Source organism: Echinops telfairi, unplaced genomic scaffold, assembly GCF_000313985.2.
Source record: "Echinops telfairi isolate 266 unplaced genomic scaffold, ASM31398v2 ScPeMD7_7469;HRSCAF=8507_1, whole genome shotgun sequence".
Classification (NCBI taxonomy): domain Eukaryota; kingdom Metazoa; phylum Chordata; class Mammalia; order Afrosoricida; family Tenrecidae; genus Echinops; species Echinops telfairi.
In genome coordinates this window covers 19,090,725-19,108,132 of record NW_022111373.1, presented here as the reverse complement: position 1 = coordinate 19,108,132, position 17,408 = coordinate 19,090,725, and the positions used below count along the sequence as shown (strand labels likewise).

Genomic DNA, 17,408 nt, shown 5'->3' with positions numbered 1-17,408 from the left:
CTTCGCCCTAGTCCTTAGGACCCCAGGCGCAGCTGTCCGTCTCGGCGTCTGGGGAGAGCTTGATCATGAAGCACGCCAACTTCTGGCTCGACTGGGGCGCTCGAGGGACCCTCGGAGCGTGGAAAGCGATGGAGGTAGCCGGTGTATGCCCCCCAGCTCTTCCCCTGTCGACTCCCTGTCCAAATGACTTAAAAATGTCTCCTCTATAAATGTAGTCAGAGGAAAACCAAATACCCAGGCGACCAGTGCAAAAATCTTCCGGGGATGTCAGATGTGGGAAGAGACAGGGATTTTCCCTCGTGCCACGGCAATGATAAACCCCCTATCACACCTGACAGGGAAACCGGCGGTGGGGGGGCTGGTTACCGGGGGCGGGGGGACAGCTCAGGGTGAGAGGGTCAGAGGGAATGAGAACTGGGAGAAGGAAGAGAGGGAAAGATGCAGAAAGACCAGGACAAGACGTTGTCGCCCCCCTCCCCCAATGAGCTCCAGCCCCGTCCAGCTGCGGGGGAGGGGATGTCCCAGGCGCCGCGACCCAGCTCTGGACCCATTGGAGTTCGGCAGATTCCGAGGGAACCTGGGGGGGCCGCGGGCCCCTCCCGCGTGGCCTGGCAGCCGTCAGGGTGCCACATCCTCTGTAGGTGGTGTTTAGGGGGCAAGGATTCGGGCAAGGATGATGTGCTGTAGGGATGGGGTGAGGGGTTAAATGAGGGTGGGCCACCCCGGGAGGCCGGGTTAACTCTCTTCCCTCCCTCCCGCGTGTCCCCCGCAGGCTGCGACATGTGCGCGGACAACCGTAATGGCGAGTGCCCCATGCACGGGCCGCTGCACTCGCTGCGTCGGCTCGTGGGCACCAGCAGCGCCGCGGCGGCAGCGCCCCCGCCCGAGCTGCCCGAGTGGCTGCGGGACCTGCCGCGGGAGGTGTGCCTGTGCACCAGCACCGTGCCCGGCCTGGCCTACGGCATCTGCGCGGCGCAGAGGATCCAGCAGGGCACCTGGATCGGGCCCTTCCAGGGCGTGCTCTTGACCCCGGAGAAGGTGCAGGCGGGCGCCGTGAGGAACACGCAGCATCTCTGGGAGGTAGGTGACTGCCTGCCGCCAGCACACATTACTGCCGGGCGGGCGGGAACCTGGCTGGGCCAGCACAGAGCCTTGGCCCTTGGTAAAGAGCCTAACTGCTGGAGTGGCACCTTTGGCCCCCAGAGGGTAGTGCAGAATAATTTCCCGGATCTTGCAAATGCCTGGTGTCTTCAGTACCTGTAGTAAAGATGGCGCCACCGTAATCTGACTTGATTTCATCTGGATAAGTTTGACCCTCAGTGTGTCTCCTGGCTCTTGAGAACTAGAGAAAACAGTTAAAGAGACAGGCCAGGGAGGGCTGGGCCTTGGGGTGTGAGCTAGGTGACCTTTAAGTCCCATTCTAAGCAGCTCACGTGTGATTCTGTGTGTTGGGCACCGAGGTACATTGACATGAAGATCGAAAACAAGTTTGTAAACACTGACATGAGAGGCTGCAACTTGTTACACAGTGTGTATCTGAGTGTGGATCTGAAAATCACAAATTCTGCTTGTTTTCTGACAGTGATTCAGTCGTCAACACTATAGAAAATCAAAACAACAAACCGCAATTAAAAACAAATTGAACAATGTGGTTTTAACACAGTTGATGATACTATTTCATGCCATCGTCTTACTGGATACGATTAGTTAAGGTAACCCCAATGGAAAAATACTGGCCTACATTTCTTGGGACTATTTCTCATGGTTGACTCGTGAAGGGCACTCTTGAACGGAGGCATTCCCACCAACTGTAGCCACCTCTCCGAGGACCCATGCAGTACCCTGTTTCCCCGAAAATAAGACGGTGTCTTATATTAATTGCTCCCAAAGATGCGCTAGGTCTTATTTTCAGGGGATATCTTATTTTTCCATGAAGAAGAATATGGTACACATTTATTGTTGAACAACAAAAAAGGAAATTTATTACCTGTATATGGTACGGTAGTAGTTGTCATCCCAAACCAGCATAACCAGACAAACTGTGAATCCTACAGTGTCAAGAATTTCTTGTTACTACCATTATTTCCATGTACAACAATCTATGGTGCATTTACTCGCACTTCCTGTCTGCTCTGGCTGCGCTGTGGCCAATAGTGAGCTGCGCAGTGGCACCCGCTGTTATGGTCCAGAGTCCAGAGTTACGGTAGCTTCAGGGGGCCTTATTATCGGGGAGGCCTTATGTTCGGGGGGTCTTATTTTCGGGGGATGCCTTACTCTCGGGGAAACACAGTACTAGTCATGAAATACAAGAGGCTGGACTTATTGTTGGGTGCCATTCAGCTGATTCATACTCTCAGGGATCTTGTGTGACATAGAGTAGAATTACCCTGTGGATAACCTGGGTTATCATTTTCTGCCAGGCCTTTCTCCCATGGGTCTGAACCAACAATGTCTTAGTTAACATCTGAACACCTGTATGCCACCAGGCCTCCTTCCAGAAGCCACACCCTTGTGCAGTATTTAAATTTGACGAGCTGTGACCAGATAATATAATGGCGTGGGGGTAGCTAGGAAAAAAAAGGTGATTAAATGCCAGAGACCAAGTGGTATGGACCTTATGACTGCATTAATGGGTCATTTCTGCCGTAGCTAGGCCCTCATACTTGGCTGAGTGGTCTCTCAAGGTGATCATTTTTCACTGTGAGCCAGTTCATCTTCAAATAAAACTCATGGGACTCAATAATCCACCTGCATTTTTGCTGGGCACCCCTTCTGGCCAGAACTATGTTAGGCCATGGAAATGCAGTGCTGGGAAAGAACAGATCTAGTCCCTGGTGCCTGCACCAGACCGCTGACAATTCTTCAGAGGTGAGGTCTCTGTTGACAAAGGCTTCTTTGACGGGGGGAGAAGCTGAATGTCTGGGTGATAGTCTAGCGGTCCGAGTTATCAATATGGCAGCCAACACACTTATCCCTGGGTGCACGTGGCTCCAACCATGTGACTCTCAAACTACTCTTGGAAAGCAATCTGGAAGGGGGCTTCATAAGGTGGGTGGAAAAATGGAATGGAAAGACAATGGAATTTGTCCATGAATTTTTGAAGTCCCCTTGTATACTTCTTTCAGGATAGTATTCCTGACTAAGGGGCGGGGGTGTGGTGGGCTGGTTGGGCACATCAGTGTGACCAAATGGTCCTCTTTAAACAGAAAACTCTAAAGGAAAGCAGGGAAAGAGAAAACAGAGGAGGAGTAGATTAGAAGTTAGAACTTTTGGATAAGAAAACCCGACAAAGGAGGAAAGCATCTGGTTTTGCTACATTTTCTAGTTGGTTTTGTTCCTGGCTAATTATTTTGTAACCACCACTGTGGTTTAAAATTATAAAACACTTCCAGGCACTTTTCATGTTCTAATGGGGATATTAGGAACTCTGATACCGTCCAGTGAAAGGTCTGCCAATACTTCTCTGAGGAAATTGTGAAGTAATTGCTCAGTGGTACAGATTTGCTCTGTATGATAATGGTAGAGCTGAACACTATTTTATTTCCTTCCAATGCCTTGGGTTTGGTGCCCCTCCGTTTATAGAGTGCCAAGGGACACAGCCATGCCCGTGAAAAAAATAAAAAGGCCATCGTTGCCGGCTTTTGTTTTATTTTTGCGCACATGACTTTGGCTGGTTGAGCTGTTGGTACGAAGCCACTACTCATAGTCAATATGTTAATATGTATTAGTGCTGGAAAGCTGTGGAACTTTTCTTTTGCACCTTTATGTATACTTGATGAAGTTAAATGTTACTGTAGAAACCGGGCACATTAACCAGTGTTTTTGTTTTGGCACGTACTTCGTCGGTAGCTCTAGAATGGGATTTACATGTTGTTAGGGATAGGTTGGTTGAGTGAGTGTGTGTGGGATCCATAGAGTTGTTTCTTTGATGTCTAAAAGATTTTCGAGTGTCTGGGTTTATGCTTGAATGATTGACAAGTCCCTGCTTCCACATTCAGAAATACTCCATCCATTTATTTTTCTCATCTGTAACAACACTTAGAATAACATACATTTGGGGGATTGCAAGCATGTTAACGCTTTAGCCATTCAAAATGTATCAGTCTCCTGAGAGATCATATAAAATGTGACTATGGCCAGGTAACTTAAGCCCATGCCCATTTGTAAGATAAAACACTTACTTTAATAGATTTCAGATTTTTACTAGTATCGTTATTCTTAAGAGAATGTGTGAATTTATTTTTACTTAAAAAATATTATGATTCATTACTTTTATACAACATGATTATCTGAATTCAGTTAGAGGTATAGCAAAGGCTTCTAAGGATTGAATTTATTCCTTAAATTCTATTTTCTCTTGCAGACCTAAATTCTACTGTGAAAAAATTTAGCATGATATGATTTCTTTTAGAAGAAATTTTTAATTGGAAAATATTCTAGTTTAATAGGAAACTTTGGGCAATAATGGTTTAATGACTCACATAATCACTTTCCGCTAGAATATTGGGTTGAAGTAAGGCAGATTAAGCACACACACACACACACAGCAATGGAGTCATGACAATCTTATTTTAAAAAACTGTAATTGTTTCTCATCATCAAACTGCGGTTGTCTCCCTTCATCATATATTTTAAAGTCATTTAGAGTTCAATACTTAGGTCCTGATGGATATTACCTGGGTTACTTATCTTTATTTCCGTGCAATAAATGGATTGCTAATCTTGTGCTGTCACTATTTCCAAGTAGATGATGGATTTTTGTTTCAGTTTACACTTCATTGTTTTTAGTATGGTTGTACTTTATTATATACATGAAGACTCTTACAGAAACAATCAGAATCACTTTAGTTACTACTTTTGTTTAATCATTAAAGCTCTATTTTCTTTGTAGAAAAGTGACTTTTTAACATTTAATGCACATCAGCCACTGGTAGCCTCGCTTGGGTGATTGGTGAGAGTGCTATTATTGTTACTATATAATTTTGGGAGTGTATAATCTTTGTGTATAGTTCTAGTTCTCCTAAATACAGCAGTTTGAGAAAGTAAAGTTTCATTGTACTTTAATATGTTTGACAGCTAGTGGTGTTTTGGAAAAATTCTATGAATATTTCTTTTTTAGTCAGAAGCCATTGTTTTTGTAATTTAAAGATATAAGCACCCCCTGGAGCCAAGTGACTAGCCCCTTTTTGGCCAATTTATTTTAGAACAGGAATTTTCATGTATTTTACTAAAATAATAAATTCAGCTAGCTTAAAACAAAAACATTACAGGGCATTTTAAATCACTATTAATTTTGGTCGTGTGCATTTAGTCCAACAAAACTTGGATGCATGATTCATTTCTAGCTAGTTGGATGTAATGGGAAAATTTTTTCCTGACTGTTTTGCAAAGAAAACAGAGAGTTTCTCAGCAATTAGGTCTTATTGATGAGAGTGAGATAATTTTATCCTAATGCATTTTCTAATAAAGAAGTGAAAAAGGCACATTTGATTCTACCATATATGAAAACATTATCTAAATTATTAATGTGCCCCTTTTCCCTCGAGATAAATTAATCTAGTTGCATATAGTTTCCCCTTTCTGCTTAACATCAAAATTTAAGATGGCTGGACCTGAGGAATGTACACAGTATATAGTGAGAAATCTATTGGAATACAATACAGAAGTTTAAAATAAAGTTGCCATTTGAGAGAGGCTAGCATTAACTAAGGCCTTTCCACTCAAGGTCTTAGTTGACAAGGCTTTTTAGCAACAATGACAAAATAAATTGCCCTTGTTTTCACCTAGAAACATTATTCTTCTAGTTGAATTATGTAATGGTTTGTTAGGATTATAGTCAAGGTACTGGAAAGGGATTTAACTTTACAGAAGCTGTCTTCTCTTTGCCTAAGTCAATTTGAGAGTCTCATTTTCATTTGCAGTATATGGGAACCTTCATAACGTTTCTGAAGAAAATGAAAGGATAACATAATGTGATCCTGTTTGTGGTTTGATTTTATGCCATAATCTTTTGGATTTATTGAATGCTCTGTTTTTAAGGGGCTGGTCTACTTTTCATCATTACCACTTAGTTTAGGTCAAAAGAACTTAATGAAAACCAATATCAAAAATATATTACACAGTGCTAAATATTTATATTTGAAATCCATCATAGGTAATTGGTACTAGAAGGAAATAAATGGATCTCATATTTTAAATGCACTATGCATATTTTTGTAAATTACCCAGTCATATGTGTGTGTCTACCTGTATGTATTTAGATGTTAAAAAGAAATCATTTAAAAATTAGGAGCTTGTTGCACTGATAGTGATCATATTGTAACCATATACTGCCCACCTTGCTTTATAGATTTCGGCTCATTTTGGCCAAATCAACCAGAACACCGGGGATAAAATCATGTGGTTGTCAGAGCTACAGAGAAGCAAAAATCATATTTCTCACCCAACTTAGCATTGAACATACTGGACTGCCTGGCAGCTTGGTTTTGAATATGTAAATTCCATGAATTTCAAATAATTTCCACTTAAGAACAAACCATAGTCGTGTTACTATTATGTTTTTAAATCATACAGAGTCATAGCTGCTGCATCTCTTTGGCTTTGCCACAATCTTCTGATTTGAAGATGCCGTTTATGGTGGTGCCCACTTGATAGAATGTGAGCATTTTGTAGTTTTACATAAACCGTAAAAGCATCTGCCGCATCTTGGAATGGTTTCTAGTGTTGTGTTAAAACTCAAAGCTTCGTACTTTTAGTTGGCTTTGAGAAGGTCCATTTAAAGTCCTGGTACGTTTTTGGTTTATGTATCATCTGACACAATGCCACCCTTACTTTTCTAAGTCCCCGAAGGACTCTCTTTCTCTTTCTGAAATTATAGAAGCCATTTGGAAATTGTCATACTGGTGAAGTTTTATCCAAACACGTGCGGCTGCAGCACTTTGGTTGCGAATAGTTTCTAAAGACTGGTGCACTTTGTATCCCAGGACTGTTTTCCTCATTAGTCTGTTCAGGTTATCAGTCGTTTACAGACAGTTTCTTTTACTGATAGCATTTTTGTCCACGTGAGGAAAAGAATTCACAAGTACTTCTGGTGTGTACTGCATCTTTTCTTACATCAGGTCATTTTTCCTTTTCCACACTGACTTAAAGGTGGGGTGTAGCAAACGACAAGAAGGCGTGCAGCTTGGCAGTTCCTGGCCAGATGGAATCTTCTTCTCTCCATCGCTGCCTGGAAGCCAGCGATCTGATGCGAGTGTGGTCATGGGAACGCTGACCCTGAGAAATCTACAGGGGGCCGTCTCATTTCACTGTGTCCAGGAAGGCAGATTTAATTATCTGAGAAAAGGGTACTGTGTGGCCCAAGAATCACATGATTGTAGTGCAAATGGATGGTTTTAAAATATGAAACACTGCCTATCTCTTAGCTGGGGAATCATGTGCACAGTATCAAAGTCCTCTTCCCAGAGGATGAATCTAATCGATGCTCTATGGAAGAATAAATATCCTGGTGGGAATAAAATGCCCTGTCGTTCTGAAAAATGCACCCTCGAACCACTATGAGCGTGCCCCTCCCTCCTTTCTTTCATATTTAACATTGTATATACAGCCATTCCTTGTGTATTTACACAAGAAGTGCAGACTCCCGTATGACTACTTAGCATAAGAGCCAGAGAAGCCAGAGCACCATCTACTTTTCCTTGTAAGCATTTGCCACCTCGCTCAGATAAGTTACAGAATTCCATTATCCAAATTGTTACACATGTGTGACAGAGGTTGACCTTTCGTCATGTCAGTCCTTTTTGTGTAGGCCCCAGGCTCCAGCCTAATGGCTCAAACCCTGATTTACTCACTGTAATAAGGGCAGGAGGTCGAGCAATTGTCAGGCTGCCTGTTCGTACTCTTCTTGGAGCCTGGTTGAAGGCTGTTAACACAAAGCTTTTCAAAGTGAATTTACAACCCGCACCACTGACAGAGGCCAATCAGTGCACCATAAATGTCAGGTTAGTGAGATTGAGCAGTAAGTAAAGTACTGACAGCACACTATTGGCTGGAATCAATTGGCCAAGGTTTAACTGAGAAGAGCAATCTACGAGTGGCGAGCTTAGGGAAAGAGCTAAGTGTGCAGGCTGGGTTTCCGTGTGCTCTACCTGTGAGTTTACCTGTTAGTCAGAACAGGTGGGTTGGGACCTCAGACATTTGTGTCGGTGCACCCAGCATCATCCGCGTCGATGGGAGTTGAGAGTGGCAGCCTGCTGACTCTGAGGTGTGGGGGCAAAACCAGACAAAGAGGAACACTGTTAGACTGAACCGAGGTAAAAGACTGAGAAAGCACAGGGCTGTCACAATGTGGAAAGGGGCGCTTTGTTGCGTGACTGTAGAGGGAACGGTAATTTGTTCACATCTCCGACTTACCAGGATTTCCACAGAGGCACAGGTACTAATCAGCCCACTCTTAGCTGTTGGCAAGGCACAGCAGTGGCAACTTTCCTGGAAGTCGCTAACGAGTGATTATGGGGTGAGGGTCTGAATATCCATGAGATATGTGGTTTCCCCACCAGACAGAATGTTTTTATCATTTTGTGTAATGACAGTCTGGACAACAATTCATTTAGCTCCGAAGGCATCAGCATTAAAATGGAGGAATCCATTAAAATGCTGTATGCAAGGATTTATAAATTAGGCAATTTCCTTGATTATTGCAATCATTTACAAAATTGATTGTTCCAGTGTGGTATAGACAGATTTCAGCAATGACCATTGACAACAAGCACATTCTCTGATATCTATCGCTACTGTTCCTGGGCTTGGACACCATTCCTCTCACCCCCGCCCCTCCCCACCATCCTGCCATTTTGGGACTCAAGGTGAGTCAGGCGCTCAAAGACACTCCCCCTTATAAAGTTGTGTTTGTCTTCAGGGGAAGCCCATCTACACGGCAAGGTGTGGTGCAAGTTGTTCTGAAGTGCGCAGCACTGTTTCCATTGTTTCTGAGTTCTGGGTGTAACTTTGTGAAAGGGTTTGATGATTCTGATATGCACTGAATCAATCAGTTGTTCAGATTTTGATATTATGCCATCTCAAAAGGAAATAATTTTTGCAAATTGTGGCTGTAAATATTTATTTGATTGGAGATCTATACGTCAGTAATGCCTTTTATTTGCTGGTCCTTAGAGTTCTAATTAACCAATAGATATATCGTAGAGTCACTGGACTTCCGGTCAATTAATTCTGGAAGGCATAATAAAGACATTGTTATAAGTGCGAATTGCTGAAAACACTCCAGATTTCCCTATAGGAGAATGCGCACAACAAGCCCACTTGGTGCTTAATCACTAACCACAAACCACAGAGTTGCTTTTATTCCGGCAGTATCAGAGATGGCCTGCCAAGGGTGTCTGCACAACTCTGTCCAGGGAAAGCTGGCAGGGAGGTGCAGGCTTAGTACAAATAACTGACTTTGGAACATTTGTTTTTAATCATAATTTTATTTCCAATCATCATTTTTCCCCTTGGAGATTTGAGACTTGTCAAAATAATGTTTTAGAAAGTTGTCTAATCGTGTTGAGAAGTCAAACCTTTTCGGTTTTTCTTAATTATGCATGCCTAATAATTTGGTCTCACGATAGTTCTTTGTTTACAAGTGGAAATCTGTTTCAGGAAGTCTTATGATTTCATGGCAGCTTGCATTTATTTGGGTATTTGTTGCTTAACCCATTATAAGTTTACTTTACTCTTAAATTAGCTGCAAAATTCACTGCTTAGAAATTCAGGAAGAGGCAATATTTTTACTGCAATAGCTTGGAATTATTTCCCTATTTTATGTAAGTAATGTACTGCCTCTCCCCACGCCCCACTCCTCAAATAGCATTTCTGGTTTCTGTTAAGACTTAAAAGCCATGTGGCTAGTTTTGTCATGGGTAAACTGTGAGTGAGCCACTCAGTCTCATAAGAGCTCCAGTCCTTTTTATTTAATAAACCAAAATCTGCAGCATCTGATTGTGAAATAATTATCTGGGAGTAAACCCCTTTGATGAAAATGAACAGTGGTTTTTACTCTCTGTGATCACCTTCAACTAAAGCTGCCTCAGATAATGAAGTAGCTTCTATAGATACATTCCGTGTAATCTAATTCAGTGGAAACTTTGTAAGTGTTTTTTAATTGGAATCAAATTAAATGTAATCAAGTCATGTTTTCAGTGTCTTGTAAAGTACCAAGTGCTAAACGTTGTTAGTACACTTGGGGATATTAATGCTTGTCACGGAAGTAGCACTACTAAATTCTCAAACATCTGTGCATAGCCCCACCAAATGGTCAATAGCCCCGAAATAATTCTAGTTCGTTATAAAATACTTTTGGAACTCATTTTGTTTTCTGCTAACCAATATTAAAATTTATTTATGATTAAACAAACAAACATAGTTGGAGGAGCGGGTGCTGAAAAATAGCGGGCTACTGAGGAAAGCAGTGGATCATTATTTACTGCAATTAAAAATGCAATTTCAATCCACAAAGGGCAGGGAATCATGTGCTTTAAAAAGTAGAAATACGTTTTATTTATTTCATTGGAACACAGTTTCAGGAAGAGAGATTTTCACTGTCTTCCGAATACTTATACTACAAAACATATTACAAAAACAATAACCAAAGGCACTATTTTCACAAGATGCCCTGCGATTGTTTGAGTTTGGCTTACCCGGGGTGCATTTTAATTTTATATCTGGACCCATCCTCTTCTCGGCGTGCCTTTTCTGGTGGGCAATTTCATGAGCAGTCTGCAGACCCGGCTGAGCCCACAGAAATGCTGCCATGGGTATTTTCAGGTGTTTGATAGCATGTGACCAGACTCTAAGGAGACCCTCCGGTGGTGCTGTGGTTTCCAGTTGGGCTGCTCACCACCAGGGTAGCGATTTGAGCCCACCAGCTGCTCAGAGGGAGAAAGATGAGGCTGTCTCCGTCTTGAAGACCGGTGACGTCGGACACCCGTGGGAGCACTTCTCCTCTAGGGCTGCTGTGGAGTCAGGGCTGACTCATGGCGTTTGGCTTGGCTTTTATAGGCAGAGAGCAAATATACCTTTATTTATACAAGTGTTAACAAAAAAGGAGCACGTCTTTTAGAAACGTTTGTCTAAGTCGGAAGCTTCGGGTCTGAGACTTTAAGGACATCACTTCTTTTTCTCTCCATTTCCTTGTGGAAAGGAGAGTAATATTGTTCTACCCTCCTCCTTCGAGTCGATTCCAGCTCACAGCAGTCCTCGGGACTGGGTAGGCTAGCGCCCCATAGGACTCCTAAGGCTTGAATCGTTCCTTATGGCAGCAGACTGCCACATCGTACTTGCCGGGAGCAGCTGTTGGGTCAGCAGCTGAGTGCTTTGTCACTGCACAGCCAGGGCTTCTATTTACCATGTGTTACCTTTGAGGCTTTCAGCCCATTCTGGCTGGGATCTTAGTAGTAATTTTCAGGTCTCTAGTGGGCACAGCACAAGTTATTGAAAAAAATCTCATCATCTCGATATTTGTAAAATGATCAATGTTAGACTATATATTTTATTCTTATTCACTGGTGGCATTCGTGGGTTAGGTGTTGAGTTGCTAACCACAAGGTAGGTGGTTCAAACCCACCAGCCGCTCCACAGGAGAAACGTGAGGCTATTTGTTCCCTTGAAGATTTCTAGTCTCAGGCACCCAATCAAGATTGCTACGAGCTGGAATCAACTTGAGAGCAGGAAGGTTTGTAGTAACACATTTTTGCTTCTTTGAACGTAAAACTTCTAACTGCAGGCCGTCACTCGGGATTATTGCTTTTCAGAGAGTCACCAGTGACACATCTTCTGAATTTGCATGACATATTGTTATACTTGTATCCACACACAGCTGCACAGACATTTTAATGGACTGTGCAAATGTGCCACGTGTTGATTTGCTGTCATTTAATATTTATCGACAAGTCACAATATGCTAAGCATTGTGGTGTTTTCTATTCAAAATTCAATAACAAGTGTCAAACCTACCTAATGAATTGCTCCTGGTTGAATGAAGGTCCATCTTCAAAGGACCTTTAGAATCTAGGACTTCCTTGTGATTTTTCCTCATGTTATTCAGCCATTCTCCTTCTGTTTTCCATTTTTAAGTCTGTCTTTGGTTGGGGGACCCTGAGTGTGTATTTCCCTAGCTGATCTGGCGCATCCAGGACACCTTTGCGTGTGCATCACATTGAATGGCCCCTCACTGCACTGCCGTCAGAAGCAAAATGTTAAAATGAAAGCCAACCATTGATTTTATTTTTCCATCTACAGTGTATGGTACACCCTTAGTACCTAATCTATTCTTACTTGTATGAAAGGTTAAGTAAATTTGAGTTCAAATATCATTTGAGCCTACTGTTCTAATAAGTACTTATATCAAACTGTTTTAGTAAGTTATTAAATCCAAACAGTGCCCCATAATCTCCTGTGTGCTATTTTTTGAGATTTTCACTAATATGTTATTAATCTATATTTGGTTCATGTGGATCATTCTTATTAAGGTGCCTGGAGTTTTTTTTCTGCAGACAATCTAGGAAATGATATTAAAAATATTGGGCAACCTGGTCAGCTCAGGCCCTGCCCCCCAAACCTGGATACCTGCATGTGTGTCTTGAGTTCCACCAGCTGGTGATCAGTGCTGACCCCAGGATAGAGGCTGAACTGAATGAAGCAAATTTAGGAAGCACAGCAATAGTAAGAATACCAATGCATATTCAGTATTGTTCTTTGAATACAGTAGTTTTTAAAATCGAGTGTACACAGAATTTCTAGGCAAAGGGTGCAAGGCAAAAGGAAATCTGGGCACTGTTCCTAACATGTTCTTGTTCAGTAGTCCTGGGCTGGGGCCCGGACTCTATTTTCTTAACAAACATTCCAGGTAGTCCTGGAACTACGCTTGAAGAAACGATATTCTAGGCTAGTAAATATAGATATAAGTATGATAGTATTCCCATGACTTCCGTAATTCCTTTATCTCAGAACTCCTCTGGTCAGGTGTAAGGAAGCAGCCAAAAGGCAGACAGCGTTATACTGCACGGAAACTGCAGTGTGTCATCAGAAGCCTTCCGCCTGAGTCCGTTCAGACGCATCGCCACGCCATGAGTGTCAGAATTGTACTTCATTGGGTTTTCAGTGGCTGATCTTTTGAAAGCAGATTCTTAACCGCTTCTTTCCAGAGCCCTTCTGGGTGGACTTGAACCACCAACATTTATTAGCGGTCAAGGGCATTAACAGTGTGTGTAATCAAGCCCTACGTCATCAAGGTGTGCTACAGTAGGTATTGGCTCAGTGATAAGTTCAAGCTCTGACCTGCTGTCCATAGGAACTGCATTCTCATTCTCACTGTGTCTCAGCACTGTGACTTAAACAGGACAGCTTAACTCCCTAAGCTCGTACCAGCCCTACATATGGCCATCCTGTCCTCTGCACTTCTCCTGCTGGTTCCTTCTGTATGCGCCTTAATGCATAGAGGGAGGCCATATGCTCATTGCATGCTATTTGGAGCTTGCGATCTGGACATTTGCCACATGCCACGTTCACTTGCAAATCTGCCTGTCTTTTTCTGTCTTCCCGTTTCTGCATGGCCATGGCAGGAGGTAGGGAGCACGCAACTTGCTTTCTGGTCTTCCCTCAGAGAACTCAGCTCTTCTTATCATTTCAGGTGTTCCCTCTGACGGAGAGCTGTCAGACACTCCATACCGATTTCTGTCTTCTTTTTTCACTCTCATATCCCTAAAATATTATCCCCCTCCTTATTTGTGGGACATCTCTGCTTGGATATTCCGATCTTGTTTGAAGTGGAGTTCACTCACTAGCTCCCCCCAAACTAAACCAAACTCACTGCCACCGAGTCAGTTCTGACCATAGGATATGGAATCAATTCTCCCCTATAGGACCAGGTGGGACTGGCCCAGTGAGTTTCTAAGACAGTGACTATTTCCAAGAGTAGAAAGCCTGGTCTTTCTCTTGAGGAGCTGGCTGGTGGCTTCAAACTGCTGATCTTGGGATTAGCAGCCCATTGTGTAACCACTATGCCATGAAGGCTCCCACGAGCTACCCCAAACCTCTCCAAATAGGTATGCCTTTATTTTTGACTTAATGAGCTCTCATATTTCTTTCTGGTCTATGAGGCCAATACTTTGGAGTTACTGTGATGACTTTTTTTTTAATACTTGTATTGGGGGCTCTTACATCTCTTATCACAATCCATACATTCCTCCAATGTGTTAAGTACATTTGCACATATGCCGTCATCATTTTCAAAGCATTCTCTTCCCACTTGAGCCCCTGATATCAGCTCCCCATTTCTTCCCCCTCCCTCCCTCTGCCACCCACTATCCCTCATGAACCCTTGATAAGTTATAGATTAGTTTTTCTATATCTTACATTGTCCTTCATCACCCCTCACCCACTTTTTCGTTATTCAAACCCCGGAGAGTGGATTCTAGATTGATCCTTGTGATTGATTCCCCCTTTCTCCCCCCACCCTCCCCTAATCCTCCTGGCATCTGTACTCTCATTGTTGGCCTGAGGGGTTTATCTATCCCAGATTCTCCATGTTGTGGGCTCTTATCTGTAGCAGTGTGCATGCTCTGGTCTAGTCCGACTTGTAAGGTAGAATTGAGGTCATGATAGTGGGGTGAAGGAAGCACCAAAGAGCTAAAGGAAATTTGTGTGTTTCATGTGTGCTATTCTGCATCCTGTCTGCCTCATCTCTTCCCTGTGTGACTTTTAAATATTAGGGATCCAGGAGCTAACACAGTATCTAGCACACAATTTCATACTGTCATCAAGTGGATTCCATCAGACCCGCACTGTGTGAGTTTGTGGGACTTTCACTCTTTATGCGAGCAGCTCGCCTCACCTTTCTCCTGCAGAGTAACTGGTGGGTTCAAATCAGCGGCCATCTGGGTTAGCAGACCTTTAGTATGCAGCAGGCCCTTAGTAACACTATTGCTCTGATAATAACAATGACAACAGCTAACACTATTAAATGGGATCCATATGCCATTAGAGAACTCTTCTTAACGTGTCCCCGATTATTCCAAAGATAGACATTTCCTTTGAACAGAGAGGTTAAGTGACTTGCCCAGAGTGTATGGAACAGCAGAACATCCACAGAGGTGCTGTGGGCTCCAAAGTCTTTGCTCTTAACTGACCTGTTGCTGCGCAGCCTCCCCCTCCCCCTATTTGACCTTAATGCCAATGATATTGCGGGGCCCTGGTCTCTGATATAGACACCTCCACCCAGCTGCCCCGGCCCCTAGGCCTGGGTGTGAGCCTGTGCTGCCGGTGGATGTTGCATTTGTTCCCCAGACACCGGCCAGCCACAGTTTCACAGACTAGCTCCATGGAGTTCTAGGCCCTTGACATTAGTCTAACTTGTGTTCCAGAACCATGGGATTATTGTTCTTGGGCATTATTCCAGAAAGTCTAAACTCCCCAGCATTTAGTAAAACCACTTTATCACATGCTTCCTGTGAAACTTTGAGCATTGTGTAGGTCACAGAGACAGGCAGGAGCAACTCTGCCCTCAAGGACCACAAGGCAGTGGAGCTTGGAGTAAGCGCCGATGAAAGTAGTGTTCGAACTGGTCTATCAGAGACCCGGGCACCATAAGATAATGGGCAGCTAGGTGAAAGAGTGGGAGGGGGAGGCTGAGGTGGAGAGCTAGGACTTTGCTGCCCACAAGGCTTCTGTGGACATCACAGAGGAGGGAGAAATGCCTTCCTGCTGGGAAGATCAGGGAAGGAGGGAGGTTTTGCTCTTGAGGACAGGGATAGCTAGTTCCTAGAGAGTCAGGGATTGAGAGGATAGCTACTGAATCCTGGGTGGGGGTCAGCTCCTTCTCCCTAGGGCTCCACTGCCTACCCAAGCCCAGCTTTTCTCTTCCCCAGTGTCTTGTGAATTCCCACTGTGGTCGTTTTGCCTAAGTGGCTCATTTGCTCAGAAGCTTCTCTCCCCGTATACTGGCCAAGCTGTGTCTTTTATGGCTCCTTTTGGGCAAACCCCATGTCCTTCCTGCCCTTGTCACATTCTCTTTCCTTCAGCTAAGGAGTCCCGGTGGTGTGGTGGCTTAGGTCTTTTTGTGAAACCATCAGCTGCTTGGAGGGAAAATGGTGAGGTTGTCTGCTCCTGTAAAGATTTAAAATCTTGGAACCCCCAAGGGACAATTCTCCTCTGTCCTCCAGGGTCACTCTATCGGAATAGACTCGATGGCAGTGCGTTTGGTTAGGTGTTTCCTTCAGCCATGCCTTGAGAGTTGCTTTATCACCTGATCCTGCAGGAAGCCTCAGTCCGTGGAGTACACTCCTATGGGAGAAGCCCCAGTGGACGTGTTGTTTTTTCTATTGCAGAGTAAGTGCCCGCCAGAAGAACACTGGTAACTGCCCAGTAAGCCTGGAAGCAGATCACATGACTTCCAGTTGGGAAATGTTAACAGGACAACCTGGTTTTAAACCACTGCATTTTCCTCTAGAGCCCCAGCCTATGTCTGCACCAGAATAATTGCTGTGTGATGGTGGGCAGGGGGGCAGGAGAGGGGGTTGGGTGGGATGAAGTCGGGGAGGAGGTTATAGGTTTCTTTCATGTTGGAGAGAAAAGGAAGACATCGAAAATTCTCCGTTGGAAAATAAATAATAACCAATCATTAGCTCACACATTGAAACCCTTAAACCAGTTTTCCCTTATTAAAGATCATTTATTCAAGAGCTACTCCAAGGTTGAATGTTGCTGCATGCGTGGTGTCGACCTGTGTGCTGAAGTGCGCTACAAGCCGCGAATCAAACCGAGTCCTTTCTTCCTTCTTTGAACTTGGCATTCTATTGATAATAAGAAAAGCTAACAAGAAAGACGATGCAAAAAAAACAAAAAAAACCCAGATAGATAATAAACACATAAATTAGTAAAATGCATCAGGTAATAAGGGATATTGAGTTAGTAAGTCCGAGTAAGGTGGTGGAGAGTGAATGATACATACGGGGTCAGGGAATGCACCTTGTGAAGTATGGTTGCCAGATAAAATATGAAAAGCCCCTTAAAGATGAATTGCAAGTAAACAGTGAATCGTTGTTTTAAAACAGAGTGGCATCGATGGTTTGTGCTAAAGGTTGTGGGCAACCCCCCGGGGCATCCTGGCAGACAGGCCTAGGGGGCTGCTTCCACCAAGATCGTCAGCTGTTGGCAAGCTGATTTTGACTGTGTGCAGGTTAGAGTGGCTCCCAAGGATTTTCATGGGTGGGGCCCTCCTGACACTTGTAAGGTCCGTCTCCCGGTGAGCTTCCAGTGGGCTTGGACTGCCAAATCTTTTGGTGAGTGGTCGTGAGTGGTGAGTAGTGGGTTTGGACTGCCAAATCTTTTGGTGAGTGGTCGTGAGTGGTGAGTAG

General features: G+C 43.7%; 1 protein-coding gene across 1 annotated transcript in view; it reads left to right on the top strand.

Moving 5' to 3' along the window:
* The window catches only part of PRDM6 (PR/SET domain 6), a 106,647-nt gene that overhangs the window by 7,113 nt on the left and 82,126 nt on the right, over positions 1-17,408 (top strand). The window contains exon 2 of the mRNA XM_013004459.3: positions 773-1,080. Within this exon, the coding sequence (XP_012859913.1) occupies positions 773-1,080 (308 nt within the window). The remainder of the gene's footprint in view (positions 1-772; positions 1,081-17,408) is intronic.